The sequence below is a fragment of the Thunnus albacares genome, chromosome 4, assembly GCF_914725855.1.
Source record: "Thunnus albacares chromosome 4, fThuAlb1.1, whole genome shotgun sequence".
NCBI lineage: Eukaryota > Metazoa > Chordata > Actinopteri > Scombriformes > Scombridae > Thunnus > Thunnus albacares.
In genome coordinates this window covers 27,399,254-27,415,059 of record NC_058109.1, presented here as the reverse complement: position 1 = coordinate 27,415,059, position 15,806 = coordinate 27,399,254, and the positions used below count along the sequence as shown (strand labels likewise).

The 15,806-nt window shown below is 40.4% G+C and overlaps 1 protein-coding gene across 8 annotated transcripts in view; it reads left to right on the top strand.

Annotated features, from left to right (window-relative positions):
* magi1b (membrane associated guanylate kinase, WW and PDZ domain containing 1b) overlaps positions 1-15,806 on the top strand; it is a 141,497-nt gene that overhangs the window by 49,746 nt on the left and 75,945 nt on the right. For all 8 annotated transcript variants that reach the window (XM_044348572.1, XM_044348574.1, XM_044348571.1 and 5 more), the window contains exon 2: positions 11,759-11,875. In XM_044348572.1, coding sequence (XP_044204507.1) covers positions 11,759-11,875 — 117 coding nt within the window. The remainder of the gene's footprint in view (positions 1-11,758; positions 11,876-15,806) is intronic.

The following is a 15,806-nucleotide window of genomic DNA, read 5'->3' as shown; positions in this document are numbered from 1 at the left end:
AAAGAGAGGACAGAAAAAAAAAAAAGTGCCGGAATATAAAGTAGTCAACTGCGTAGAACTCAAGGCTGAGATCGGAAATGTGTTTCTACATTAATTTTCATACTCATAATTAATGTCATATATCATTTCAGAGACATATTTTGTGGCATATCGAGCCATCTTGTTCAAAGATATTGTTTAAAATGTGTCTTATTCAGCATTTTCAAAACAATAATCATTGATTTAATGATGATATTTCTGTAATAGCCGTAAATGTGAAAAGATTAGTGGATTAGTCTTTTCCTTAATCGACAGAATTAAGAATGAGCTTTATTACTTTTTTTTTTTTACTCTCTTTTTAAATTGATCAATTGGGAAATTAATCGACAGATGTGCTGAGCAAGCACAGCAGTGGAAAGCTCAAATGATCAAATGCAGGATTCATGTCGGATAATTTTTTTTTCTTTTTTAAGAATCGTTTCAAGAAAGATGTTTTCCTGAGAGAAAAAAAAAAAAACTGAATTGATGTATCTGTGCAGGCAGCTGTGTTATTCAGTGTTGTTATACCGACACACACAAACAAACACACTCATAAAACTAAAAGACTGACATATGAGCATCGGCAGATTCATCCAGTAAATAAGCACAAACACACACACACACACACATATTACAGGCTGTCCCTCACACTTAATGATCCTGAATGACATGTGCCCCCTGGTGGCAGAGTTAATGAGCTTGCCCTGAGCCCCGAGGTGAGTTAGATTGTGGCAGGCCCCGGTTAATCATAGAGAATAACCGACTCTTCACCCCTGTGGCCAATTAGAAGTCAGGAAATCTGTGATGAAGACACGGAGTCCCAGCAGCTGCTTATACAGTTGTGCGCAGGCGGGAGGAACGCGGCCTGTCTCGGATATGAATACACCTCCCACATCAGTCTTTGATTATCCCTCTGTCTTTTAATTTATTTTCTCACCTTCACTCATTCACTCTCTACCCCCCACTCCCCCCCTCCCCTCCCACCCCCTGCTTTCATTTCTCCATATATCCTCCTGTTATTCATGTCTCTCCCCTCCCCTTCCCTGCATCACTCTCTCCTGCTCTCCCCCGGCTGTGAGCAGTGGTCGGTCTGTCACTAGTGTTCACCCACTGTGGGCCTGGGGTGACTTGGCACGCTGCCTCTGATTACACCCCAGCAGTCGGCCATTTATCTTTCCGTGAAATGCAACAGGGGTGGAGAGAGGCCAGAAGATATTACGGTAATACATCTCACGACTGTAAGGGACTAATAAACTTTTTCAGCTTAGTCACACTTCTGTATAGTCAGGCTTTTAGCGTTGCTGATGATGTCGTTAGATGATGATGCATGATTTTTATTTTAATTTGACATGTTTTCATTTGAATGATTGACTTTGCTGTTGTACTTTTGGATCGGTTTGATCTTTTTCCAGGAGGACTATCTCTTCTCTTCCTTTCTTAACTTGTTCTTGTAATTTAAAATATTCAGTATTTTAACATAAATCATTAATTTAGTTCAATAATTCCTCTTTTTTTCTAAATGCGCTTGATGTTTTAATCAGATTTATAGAGGAACGCTGCCTCGCTGCTTTATTTATGGTAGACTTTGTTAAAAGAATAGCTTTTTTTTTTTTTTTTTTTCTGCTGACACGTGCCTCTTTGGTTGTTGAGCATGTAGAGCACTTTGCTAAATAACAGGTGACGTGTGTGAAGGCGCAAGCTTGCAGTGTCCCAGGATCCCCTTATCAGTGTCTAGATGTCTTTCCTCTACATAGTTTTCCCAGACTCATGTCAACCTTTAAAAGAGTCACAACTCTTTCTCAGTTTCTCCATTTTTACCTTCCACGTTCTTGTCATCCTCCGTCAATCCTTCCTTCTCTCGTGATATCTTTCTTACGATCTCTCATTATCCTGTTCACCCACTTCCTCTGTGTGAAAGTGCTGATCTGCTCCCTTCAGCCGGGGGGCACCTGTTTTAAATCTGCAAGCCAATCAGCTGGCCTGTCACAGGAGACTAATACTCCCATTGGTCTTGAAATGCCGCCTGTCAGTGAGGAGAGCCCATGATGGAGAGGTAATTACCTCCAAAATACTCGCATCCCACTGGCTTATGCATCAGTCAGTCAATAATCACATCGTTAGCTGGGCAAAAAGTTTGCATTAAGGAAACCTCTGATTTAGAATTTCGTGTTAATCGTGGTTCACTCTGCCTTTTGGTGTCCTGTGAGGATTTTGTAGCTGAATGTAAATGACTTCATGGTGATTGCTTTGTGCCTTTTATCTTAAACATTTCTGGACTTTAAATATTAGTGTCTACTGCAATACTTGTTGAAAGTAAATGTAAAGCTGAATGATGGATCCTCTCTTATACAAGCCTCTCTGGAGGGAGCTTCAGTTTCTGAGGCTCAGACTGAATGTAGGAATCATCACAAGAATACTAATAGCATAGAACTTATAATATGGTGCTCAGGATCCATATAAATTATAATGCAGATGCTGTATTATTGTTTATAGTGTCCTTGGCTAGCAGATGTTTGTCAAATTAGACAGGCGCTTGTGTTGTATACATAACGGCCTCTACAAACAGCCGCTCACAAGAAGAAATCCATGTGAAAAATCAACGCTATAGCACACACACACACACACACACACACACACACACGTACGGTCAAACCCATAAAAAGTCACATATATACGCTTTTCTCAATCCACTGTCAGATGGCAGCAGGGAAATTGACGCCGCTCCTGCAGCCCTTCTGCACTCTACGTGCTGAAATGAATCCTCGGAGGATTTCTTTTTCCCTGCGTGAAGGACTACGATCAATGAAAGCAATCTGGAACATAGTAAACAGGCAAGCAGCTCCAGAACACACAACCGTATAGACAGGATTGAAAACACGTCAGAGATTTAACCCTGACCGTCTTGGATCTGGTGTTTTTCTATCTTGACTCAACAAGGAGCAGATGTCAAAGGATGAGAATTATTTTTTTTTGTTGTTGCACAGCAGCACTGAGAAGACTATCCAGTTTTTGTGCCTTGTTTGTCTCCCTAGCCTTGTCTCTAAAGTGAGTCATATTCACACTCATGTGCCTAATTTGAGACTCACGCATACCAGCAGCTCAGGGAATTTAAAGAAACACGTTATTGAACAACTAAGACAAAGAAGTTATATTTAGAACTTATATTTCTTCTCCTTAAGGGCTGATGATTGTTTCTGAAACTGCTGTCTTGAGGATATAGAGGATATTTGCGCATGCTGTGAAATATCCAGATATATTATTTCAGCGTCTGAGTGGCATTTCCTCTTCAATTTAGAGCTTCACCACCACATACAAGCATCGATTGGAAAGTCCCTGCCACAAGGGGCTTGAATAAATCGCTTTCACTCACATGCATTCATAATAACATGCGTGCACATGAGTACTGTAGTATCTGCATGGTTTATATTGGTATGTGAGACCACTAGCAATCCTATCTCCACATAAAACAGTATAAAGAAATCATCACATAACCAGGGTGCTAGAGACTCAAACATACTTCTTAAACTCACATAGTGTTTGAACCTTTCACTCCACATAGGCACCTTATACATTTTTAAGCTGTTGGGAAGTTGACAAGGGAGTTTGTGTACCTTTCACCTACAGAGCCAATGAAATAATGCAATCACCTTACAATAAACTGCATTATTGTCAAGATTGGCTAATATGAGGCTCACAACATTCAGTTATTGTTGAAATGAGCTCAGTTTTGTGGCGTATGGCTTACCAATCATGCCACAATCTCAAAATTCAGGCATTAATTGTTGTATTTGGCCTATGTTAGGGGCCCCATGTTGCTTTGAATATTATAAAAGGGTAATTCCCATGTCCATTCAAAGCCTTTCAATTTAATAACTTGCAGTATAGTCGCATTTTTGTATTTTTCTCAAGTTTTTGTTTATGTGGTGGTTCAGTTATTGAATACTTCTTTGCATCAGTTCAGCAGTGTTGTACATTCATACATTTATAGTCTCACACGGCATAGAGGACGGCGTTTGTATGGAATACTACGAACAATCCCTCCAGTGTTACTCATTATGTATTTCTGTAAAATCTCTCCTTTTGTTTTTGTAATGCCCTATCAGTCCAGAGGGGGGCAGCAGACTATGGCTGGCTGTTAACATCGTCCGCCTTATCCACAGTCTCTTTACTCATCTGGCAGCTGTTGCTATGGATACAGAGCCTGGCCATTGCTGTGATCCAAGCCACATCTAATAGAGGAACATAGGGGGTAGTGTTGAGCTCCGAGACGGGGATGTTCACACAGATACACACACACACACACACACACACACACACACACACACACACACACACACACACACACACACCTGTCTGCTCTGTGAATGTGAAAGATTGGTCTTCTCCACATCTCTGTCAGTGACTCATTGTGGTGTCATTTTGACAACTGTCTTACTTAAGAGATTTAAAGTAAAAGCATTCCTGGCATCTGTTTTCTCTAGAATCTCTGGCATTGGGCTGCAGTGTCATCACACATCATCTCTGCTGGTGTCCATAAACCCAACAACTGGGGTTTAGTTATCTGTGATCACCTTGGTCTTTCACTAAACAAGCTGGTTACAGAATAAGATCCCTAATCACTAGTCAAGAGTCAGATTGAGCTCTCTCTGTCTTTCTGCCCAGTCCCTAATAATTAGGACATATGGTTAAGCTTTGATCAGATCTGAGTGATGAGGAATGTTAACTGTGTATAGCTGCTGCTGGTTGAATCAATTAAATGGTGATTAGCCCTGATTATCTGATTAACTAGAGCCACGGATGGAGTGCTCACTTAAGAGTTGATTACTTAAGACTTTATTTAGCCTCTCATAGCTAAATTTAACTTGTAGTAGGTCAGGTTTGAAAAGCATAGATCCATTTGACTTTAAAGCCCACTTCTTTACTGTATCCCACTTTGGAGAGAAACTAAATTTAACAATAAACAGCCCACTGAAAGAAGGCTTTAGTTCTAATCATAGCTTCTGCATGGCAACATGTCCCTTGATGTTAAAAAGACAATTGAAGAGAGGAAGAAAAAAAAAAAAAAAGTTACCTTGTACGCCAGACTGTTTGTGTATTCTACATCGATACAACACTCAGTGCCCAAGCCAAACATGTTAGCGCTGCCAAATCTGACTTGGCTACGTGTAAAACAGGCTGGCACCCTGGCATATGACTGCGTTTACTGCTTTGTCACATAGACTGGTGCTTTGTGTTAAGAGGGTGTCTGTTTCTGATGTTGCCCAGTGTGTTGTTTGAAGTTAGAACCTTTCTTGGATTCACTTGCATAAAGCCCTTTTCAGATGGGGTTAGTTGTTTCTATTAAGGTCATGCAGTTGTATTTATTAGCTATGGGACCTGTAATCTTAATCTAATAGTCACAATATTTCCCATAAGTTTTTTTTTTTTGCATGTAGCTTTCTCAAATATAGCCAAAAAACAAACTTCACTGAAACTTGATCCTCCTGCTCATAGTGGGAAAGGAATCGCAAACTTGTTTGAATTAACAACTCAGCCCTTTGTGCAAAAATAACAAAAATTGTAAATGACAGTCACATTTTTTTGAGGGAAATCTAAGATCCTTTATCCTGTGTGAATGTTCCTCTGGTTTTATATATACAGCATGTTCCATAACAGCAGTTCTTCCAGTAAAAAAGTGGAAGTAAGTTTGTATTTTGGCCTTGGCCTCAGCTACTTTTCAACAATACACACAAGTAAGATTGATTTCAGGAACAGCAGTCAGGTCATACAAAGAAATCTACTGTATATGTAGGTCTTGAATGTCAGGCAAGTTACCGGGCTCTCCACTTTGTAATGACATCGCTCATCTGTAGCGTGAAGGGCCCGTACAAGTCAACGACTCCTGCCATTTCCAAATCAGCAGAAACCCTTCCTTTCTCAATGCGGCGGCTCTGCGAGCGGGAGGGTTGAGTTTCAGCGAAGTTTGTTTTTTTCCATGCTGTGAATACAGATGTCAACTGCCAGCGGAGGGTCTGGCTGGTGCCATGTCTGGCTCTGCATGTCTGAGCAGGGCCTTGGCTGGCTGATCAGAGCTGGGGGTGCAGGGGTGGGCTCAAAGGGAGATGCCTTGAAAGTACTGGAGCTTTTCACATTTTCTGCTGTGTGTAAAACTCTTGATGTTTTGTCTGGCTTGCTCCCTCCCTCTCTCTGTGTAAACCCCTTCTCCCCCACTTCAGTTCTGTCATGGATTGCATGTCTCCCGCCCAAAATCTTGCTTATTTTAGGGGGCTTATGGAAAATCTATAACAGGTGGGCTGTGTTTGAAGGATATGTCTTTTCTTATTATCTGTTTGCAGAGGGATTTGGGTGGGTGGCCGCTGGGCCAAATGTTCTACCAACCCATTCTTTTTGCCTGCTATGTCTTCCCTATGAGTCAAATGTAAATCAATCTTACCAATCATTAAAAAATATACTACAAACCTGGAGACACTTGGAGTTTCAGTTGTTCATGATTTCAATCATGTTGATACCAAATAAAGGGAGTAAATGTGGACCATCACAAATCAAGCAAACCAATCTGGGGTCTATTGAGTGCACCAAATATAGGCTTTTAAAGATTTTGAACATAAAAAGTAATCAATTTCTAAGCTAGAAAAAAGACAATCTATGTTACAACAGCTCATGTTTATAGTCTATTTTAGGTCTCATAAAGTCAGCCAACATCCAAGTCTTCAGGAACAGTACAGTGTCCTTTGTTTGACATTGTGGCATGCATGCTTTGTCATTATACACACGCTACCAAAACAGACTCTGTAGTAGCAGTTAATGGGCTTATGGTGTTAACTACTTGGCAGTGGTTTGAAGGGGCTGACTAGCTGCCTTAATAGGCTTAAGCGGAGGTGAGTTGTGATCTTTTTGGCTGGACTGCAACAGCAGGAAAAGCCCTACACACGCATCCATTAGTGACTGACTGACTGACTGACTGAATGATGAAGTTACGCCATTGTTCAGCCGAAGTCAGCCGAAGCTAAGTATCCCATTGGTGCTTAAAACTGTTGTAATTTTCACTGTAGGACTGTTAATCTGTCACTTTATTAAGTTTTAATATTTTTTCAGGGGAGCATTGTGCCAAATGTGAGATCTATGCGTTGTCGCCTGTGTAACTTGTGTGTCGTTTTCCACATGTTACATGCGTCTAGTGTCTTTTCAAAATAAAGCACTTCCGCGTTTATGGTAAATAAAATAAAAGCAATATAACAAAAACAATTATGAATGCACACTTTACACACAAGACACACTGAGTTGGGGTCATTTACACTTAGCATTTATGATTAACGTGATAGTTACTGCATTTAAACAATTTTTCAGGTTGTGGGTTAGTGAAATGAAATATAAAACATATAAAAAATAGCCTAAATCTTAACTCAACCCTTCATACAACAGCACCATATAGTTTACACCCAAAATCTGGTGCAATGTATTTTAAGTATTTTTAATGTTTTTCTTATGTGTACAGCAACTTGAGTTACAACCAGGTAACGTACTAATTAAAAGCCCTCTAGTGTTTCATACGTGGTCCAGCTATACTAGGTTTTGACCTAGTCTTGTTGACCTCCTTGCACATGAGGTGGATGACAGATTGCTGGTAGAGCATTGACAGAGTATCGATCTCTAAGATAACAGTCAACTGTACTTGTACTACAGTTGGACCACTCTGTACCCAATTTGGAGCCAACCAAAAGGCTGAAATCCACACATTGTGGGTGCATTTTAAAGAGTGGTTTTAAAGTAGTATGCTGTTGTTTGAAGTAGTGGACGGGAAAGAGAAAAGAGAAAGGAAATGTGGTGGAATGGTATTTGACCTCAGACCAGAAACAACATATTAAGTCGGGTCGCTGCAAAATGAGTTTGAGTTAACTCCTGGGACCTTGTGCATACTTTGGTCCTAGCCAACACTTCAGCATAGGCCAATCAAAAGCTAGTGGTCAGAGGCATCAAGGCCACTGTTTTTACGATAATGTACATTCTTTTTTGCATGAATGTTTGTTTAAAAAATGGGAGCAAATATCTGACCAGATACTGAAATCAGAATATGAGAGCCTGTAGGCAAGAAGAAAGTGGCTTTGGCTGCATACCAATAAACAAGGACAAACTACCAAACTTCTTTCTAATATGTCTGAATTCACCAACCATCTAATTGATGTCAGGCACCAGTGTCAGACCCATCGACATTAACATTACCAGGCAGCCCCGTAGCCAGAACAGATTGAATGAGGGTCTGGACTTTAAACATGGTCGGAAATGTAGACTTTTATAGGGTAAAAATGCCAATACCACTATGAAACAAGAGAACCCCTCATTTTAAGATAATGCATAACAGTCCGTACTTTAATATAAAAACACATTATAAACTTATAAATTACACACCCTCAACAGAAAAAGGGTTCACTCAATGTCTGCATCAGAGCATATCACAGCGTAGCACAAGCATTTTCTAATACAAACTTAATAGACAAAAACTAGAATGTTACTAAAACAAAAGCTGATTCATTTGACCAAAATGCAACATCATAACATAACAAGCCTGTGTGTGCACTTCAGTGGAATATGGTGACAGTGGGCCAGGGTCCAAAACACATGACAGCCACCCCCTCCTACCACACAAAACCAACAAAATTTCATGTAAGCCTACACATCATCGTGACAGCACACACACAGTCAAGCAACCATCAGCGACATGTGCATAATAGCTGCTCAGTTGGTAAATTTACAGATTGACTGGTAATTCTGCATAATGACCGTTTTCTCCAATAAACCATAACTTATACAAACAGTGGCCAGAATAAAATCAGTTTGCGGCCTGTTAGATTCTAAATAATTTACCCTTTGATGATCATATTAAGTTAGTTGAAAACAAAGTTGAAATGACTTGCTTTTCTGCACTAGATTAAGCTCTGGTGAAGGTCTTTCTTTGCTGATTAACTCCAACTTTTCTTTAAAAGTTAATCTTGAAAATGCTGGGGTAATAAATTTGCAACAATGTCCTCCTCACTAGTGGTAACATTACTTGCGATTTGTTTATCTGTTTATCCCCAGTGGCGAGCTTAACCTTTAACCTCACAGGTCAACTTTAATCTCGCGGTTATGTGCAGGATTTTATGGTTGGCGGTAGGCTGCTAAATCACAATTAAATTATGCACCGAAACAGGTTTTATCTGCATAATCTCAAATGTAAGCACAAATGCAAAACACATATTTTTTTTTCTTTTTATTAGAAAATTAATTTTGTCAGATGGAGGATGCAAAATGGCATAGATGGGCGGGTATAAGTGGGGGGGGGGGGGGGGCATGAGATGTGCCATGGGGGGGCATTGCACCCAAATGGTCCTGTTACTAGGAAAAATATGAGTAGCATGAGGGCAACCTGCTGTCAGAGACATTGTGGTGATCTTAGAAGTTATAAAATCAATATTCTGCAGGAAAACAATATGTTTTTATAAAGCCCAATTTTGTGTATTGATTTCCTTTGTGCCACTTGAATATGAGTTGATATGAGTAAATAGAGTTGGCTAGAAAAGTGTAGGGATTGTAGCTATTTATCAGACCTGCACAGCCTACAGTGTTGCCTATACCGTTCCTAGTAGTGTTTTCCCCTTTCTTAGATCTTTTTTGAGTTTTGTCATGTGTCAGATTTCCCAAACAAATACTCAAACAGGGTCACACAGTCAATGGGGGTCTGCTTGTGAGGAATTGCTCTCTAGTAATTGGTGTGTACAAGAGCATGTCAGGGTGTGTATTAGGCACTCTGTTGGCCCGAGTGTTGGCTTGTGACCTGTTGTGAGGATTACAACACAGTGACATGTCTAGATGGGACAGGGCCAGGAGCAGAGTTTCTTCCCAGGAAGAGCTTAGACAGTGGGGTGGAGACTCAACCTTTCCTCTAAGACTGTTTACCAAATGGCCATATCAGCTATGAGACTGATTATGATTAATCAAAAAGCCAATCTTTCCTTCTTTTCAAGATAGAGCTGCAACGGTTAGTCAATCAACAGAAAGTGAATCAACTATTTTGCATTTGCTGCTTCCACCTTCTAAAAATGTGAGAATTTTATGCTCTTCTGTGTCATACATAACAGTAAACTGAATATCTTTGGGTTGTGGACTGTTGGTCAGACAAAACAAGACATTTGAAGATGTCAACTTGGGCTGTGGGAATTTTTTTTGATATTTACTGACATTTTATAGACCAGGCAATTAATCGATTACTCGACAAAGTAATTGGCAGATTAACCGATAATGAAAATAATCATTAGTTGCAGCCCTAATACAAAAAGTTCCCAAATAATGCCAGTGTAGCAACTGTGATGTTAATGAGCATAAGACAACCAAAATAGGCTTTCTAACAATAATATATATAATCTTAAAGAAAATACTGAATTTTGAGAGATCTGCCTAAAAAAATGAAAAATGTTTGAAAAAAGAAAAATAATTTAAATACTATTCTTAAGAAATTAACATTTTAAGACAATACTATTTGTAAAAGAATTAGCAGTTAAATGTTTTTCACAAATGAGGTTTGACCATGTTGTACATTGACATTTTAATTGCAAAATGTGAGCCCAACAGCTTCTAAACCAGACTTTAACAATCAAGTAGCAATGTGACCATAATTAAAAATGTGTTGCATCTTCACTCTTGTAATGCCTGTTGGTATGAATGACAGACAAAGGCTGGGGTCACAGTAAAATGAAAAGCAATCATATCGTGCCTGTGGGATGTGCACGTTCTGCTTCAATTCTATGAACCTACAATCATTCTTCCAACCAGTGCAGAATGCTCTTCTGTACTATGCTAACAATCTCAATCATGTTATTATGTTAAACACACACACACACACACACGCACATATACAGACACACACACACACACACACATACACACAGTTTCCATGGAAACAGGAGCCAGGGCCTTTTATGACTGGTTGTTTGCCCAAGACAACTAAAAATGGTCTCAGCAGCCATATATAAAGATAGATGAATCATTTGTATGTAATGTATATAAAAATGTATGTAATAATGGGACATAATTATATAATATAGAACATGATAATATGTCTGTTGTTCCCTGAAGCAGTATTGTCATTGAATGTAGTCCAAGACATTGGCATATTCATTAGGTAAATGATGTCATTTTTCCTCTTTGTGTCAGCAGACAGGGTGTGTATTACATTTCCACGCTATTACTCATATTCTCATACTGTTTGTGTTGTCTTTGCACATGCTTAGCACTGTCTGTAATGTGGACACTCACTATAATGGCCACACACAGACACATTCAGAGACAAACACACACACACACGGACACTTTCCAGCAGTGCTGCCCTTCAGTAGCCTAATGTGTGTGTCTGAGGTCCAGATGGCCAAGCGGTAGGAGGGCTGATTCGCGGTGCTAGCCGTGGTGCTAGCAGTCTTCGTTTTGGCTAGCCCTGACTGGTTGCAGAGGGAGAGCCTGCAGCCAGCTACCCCTCTAAGTGACAATGGCATGTGTACAATTCACGGCTACGCACTCAGCATCTAGCTTTGCCATGGCTGCAGGATAAACTTGTGTATTACTTTTCGCAGGAGCCAAACTGTGTGGCCGTTTGACACTTTATTGTAGATTATAACAGTGTCGTTTTTTCACCTTCATGATGTTCTTGTGCCTGCTAGCCTTGTTGTGATGCAGTTACCATATGTTTTCCTGTTTGTGTCCACAATGACAGGAAGCAAGCTGAACAAGGACCTGAAGCATTATCTGAGCCAGCGCTTCCAGAAGTCCTCGCCTGACCACGAACTGCAGCAGACCATCCGAGACAACCTCTACCGTCACGCCGTGCCTTGTGAGTCCATGACCATCTTACACCTTGTTCTGTCATTTATTCCTTTTTACACAAGCAGTAATGATACGCAGGCTTTACACACAGTCTTTACACACTTTGTTTTTGTGAGGTAACAAAGAACATTTTACATTTAGTCATTCATTTTGTGACCATCCAGATGTTAAACAAAAAATCTTTAGGTTAGGTCGGCAATGTTTTTGCTCCAGGCAAGAGCAGTTTTAGATCCATGTAGTGATTGGGTGTCGCTACCTCACACAGACACTTTGTTATCTAATTAAGCCTGATTATTTCAGTCTAATCCAAGCATGGTTCCACTTGCCTTTTGACTAATATTGGCCAAGCTGTTAGCCTGGCTGATTACTTCATACCCTCCTTGGAACTAGCCTCATGTTTGAGGGTTGATCTGTTTTTTTTATCACACATCATAGCTTCTCATCCCAAAGTGGACTTTTCCACCTGCCTCCCTAGCAGATAACAAGGAGTGAGTTGATACAAAGTCGACCACCACCATCACCACCGTTCAGTCAACATGGAGAGTTTGCTTTACTTATATTGTCTGATCAGTGAGAGGAAAGTCTGGTGACTCCACAGTGACTATGCTAGTAATATCTCATGTCCACAGGATCAATAGCACCAGTAATTATAGGCGCTTTGGCTTCATCCAAGTCCCTCACCCTCTATCACTAACTAGTATCTCCTCTGCCAGAGCTGGCTGTGTAATCCAGGAATAGAGCCTTGTGTCTGACTGTTGATATTTCAAAGATCTAAAGGCACGTTTGTCTTTTGATGCTGCATATTTCTCTTGTAGATGCTGCTGCATAAAAGCTGAAGTAGACATTTGAAGTGTTTTATTCTTCACTGCCATGAAAAACAACTCTTGAAGATGGCGTTAGTGCTAAGAATGTGGCATTGTTGGAATAATACCATAAGAGTAGACTGGTAAATGCGGTAGCTTAGAATCCCACTGTAGGGGATCAAATGAAACACCTATGAAGACAGTTAGACTGATGCTGCATGATGCCAATCTTGTGTTTACCCTGATTTTTGTATAACTTGGAAACCAACTGCATGGACCGATCAGAGCCAGGCGCACCATTGTCATGATACTGCAGCTAGAGTTTCCTACTGGCTTTGGTCACAGCATGCTTCACTTATGAAGATGGAGACAGAGGGGCAAGAGAGGGAAAGAGGCAACTGTAGAAATGTCTGGGCTGTGTGCGAGTTCTGTCTTTCATTTTCTTCTCTTCTTTCTTGTCATTATTTTAATATTTACTGGAAGTGTTTGCAGCTGGGATGCATTAGACTCACATCATTTACTATCTATAGATTCCACGTGTGCACTTCAGACATATCACGTCATTCATACCCATGTTGTCACTTTCTACAATAATAAACGCATTTTTGGAAATATAAAAAAAAAAATTTAATTCACAGTATGCAAACTTAATCACAACTTAAAACAACATTTTAATCACCAAACATTTTCCGAAGTCTTAGTATATTGGATTTTTGTTTGTTTTGCAGTTCATTTTGCACCTCTCATTTCCCCAGACTCATGCTTTCCCCTTAATAGCTCTCATCTACTGGATTTTCAATTAGTTTATTCATAGCCCTCTCACACAAATTACTAAATGTATTCTGGAGGCTTGTTTAAGGGACTTTATCTGCATTACCTCCACTGCCATATGTCAGCCAGACACTGGTGGACGGCAGGGGTCTGGCCATAATGGCCATTTTAATCACTGAGCGGTCTATGGCACACTAGTAAAAATCCTGGTGTCATTAGCAGTAAACAAAGCATGAAGGTGTTCCCCAGGCCATATGTTTTATAGGACTGTGATGTTTTTGTTGTCATGCACTTGCAGAGGAGTGCTAGGATATTCACAAATCCTTTGCCATAGCTTAATTTCTTTCTTTGTGTTATAGAGAGGGCATGTCATAGTGGGCACAGTCCATGAATAAATACTCCCTTAGGCCCTTCACACTGGCAGAATAATACAAGACCAACACAGTAATTATATAGAAAAGCATTTGTCCATTCATGTGGTGTTAGTGCATAAGCGAGATGGGTCCTCTGTGGTTATTTTGGCCTGTGGTTGTGAGAGGTCAGTGTGTGTCCATGTTGACGTATGTCCAAAGGTTGTTCAAAGCCTTGTCCATGTGTATGTGTAAGTGGAGGTGGAGGTGTGATTAATGCACAGCAAAGCAGGTGGAGAGACAGATGGAGACGTGTGACTGTGGATGTTGGGGCTTTTCCTGCCTCTAAACCAGCCAACATAATAACGACAATTCTGCATGTTCATGTGGCCTCTTCTAGTTCACATTCACCTCTTCTGTTATTGTCAGTAAACCTTTAATTCTTTGACTGATTGTTCTGATCCATAGTTTTTTTTTTTTACCATATGGATGAGCATATTTAATTGAGGAGTTTTGTATTAATGATGGGAAATAAGTATTTTATGTGTCAAATTGAAAATACAGGTCTGTTGTACTGTTACGTTGGAGCAGCAGATGTAGGAATCTATTGAAATCAGGAACCATTTCAAATCCTCAGTTAAAACACATTTACCCCAATTTAAAGCTAAAGTTTTTGTAATGGATATGTCATTAATGAAACCATTGTGTGTTGGAGTATTGGAAAACGCTTTTACATTTACTAAGGCATTTCTCTGGATTGGATTTTCCCCATGTACTCAATCATTGTTCTGGCCTGGGTGTCTATCCATCTGTCAGCAAGCAGCTCCACTAGTATTCCCACCCTCCTCCATATTGGTGCCCCAAACAACCAATGGGAGTCAGAAGTGCAGCGAGAAGGTCATGCTCCCTCACTGGCTTCCCACCCACCAACACTGGCAAATGTGTTCCTGGGATTGCCAAGCAGGAAGCATTACAGCAGGGACTGAACACTCATGCCTGTGGTTCTGTATCACTCCCGCATGCATGCTACTGTTGCAAAGTGTCAGTAAAGAAAATACTGAGACCTGATTTTCATTTACAGAAGAGAAGTGAGACAAATTTGACCAGATATGGTCTAACTTGTGTCTAAACTTAGCTAGCTTTACACTTTAAACTTCTGTAGATAACTTTAAAGTAACATTTACATGTTATAGTTGATGTTGTCTTGTTTTGAAAGTAATACATAGTCAGTATGCTAATTAATACTACTTGGGATTAGCTATTTTCTTTTCTTTTCAACAAAATATTTTAGTCTTTATATCTCATGTAGCGATTTTAAGGGCCCCTTCACTCTGTGAGTTTTGAAAATGACCTTATAGCAGATGTTAATTTAAGTAGCAGATGAGATATTTACACACTGTATAAAAAAAGTAGCTCACATCAACCACAAAAACACGGTTGAAGAAATGATAACTCGCAAACTATGAAACTACTTTAGAGATTCAGAAAGTATAGAGCAGAAGTCCATCGGATCAGTGCACCACGAGGTAGGATCTCCTAAGCTAGACTCATGAAGTTGATTGTTAACAACTAGTTAGATCTAGTCTCTCCTCTCACATCTGCAAAAAGTTCCTCCTACCAGTTGTTCCCGTAACCCTTTTAAAAATTTGAAGCCACAGCACTCTCACCCTCCCCCATCTGCCAAGGCATCCGTCGGCTTCCCTTGTGGTCACCCCATCCGCGCGTTCAGCATTCCCACTCTCCCATTATCCCCGGCGCCGACCCTCCACCCCCCTCTATCCAGCTCTCATTCTTGACCCCCCCAATTCATGACACCGCTGCCTCTCGTCCTCTCGCTGCCACTGCTGCTCCCTCTCTCTCTCCCTCTGTATCGCAGTTGTCAGAGATCGGAGGAGTAGCAGGAAGAGGAGAGGTTTGTTCTGTTTGGTTTATACCTGATTTTACACCTCAGGAAAAGGGAGCTTTGGTCTCTCCTGCATCAAGGCAAGTAGCAGTGTTGTCTACTGTGGTTGTG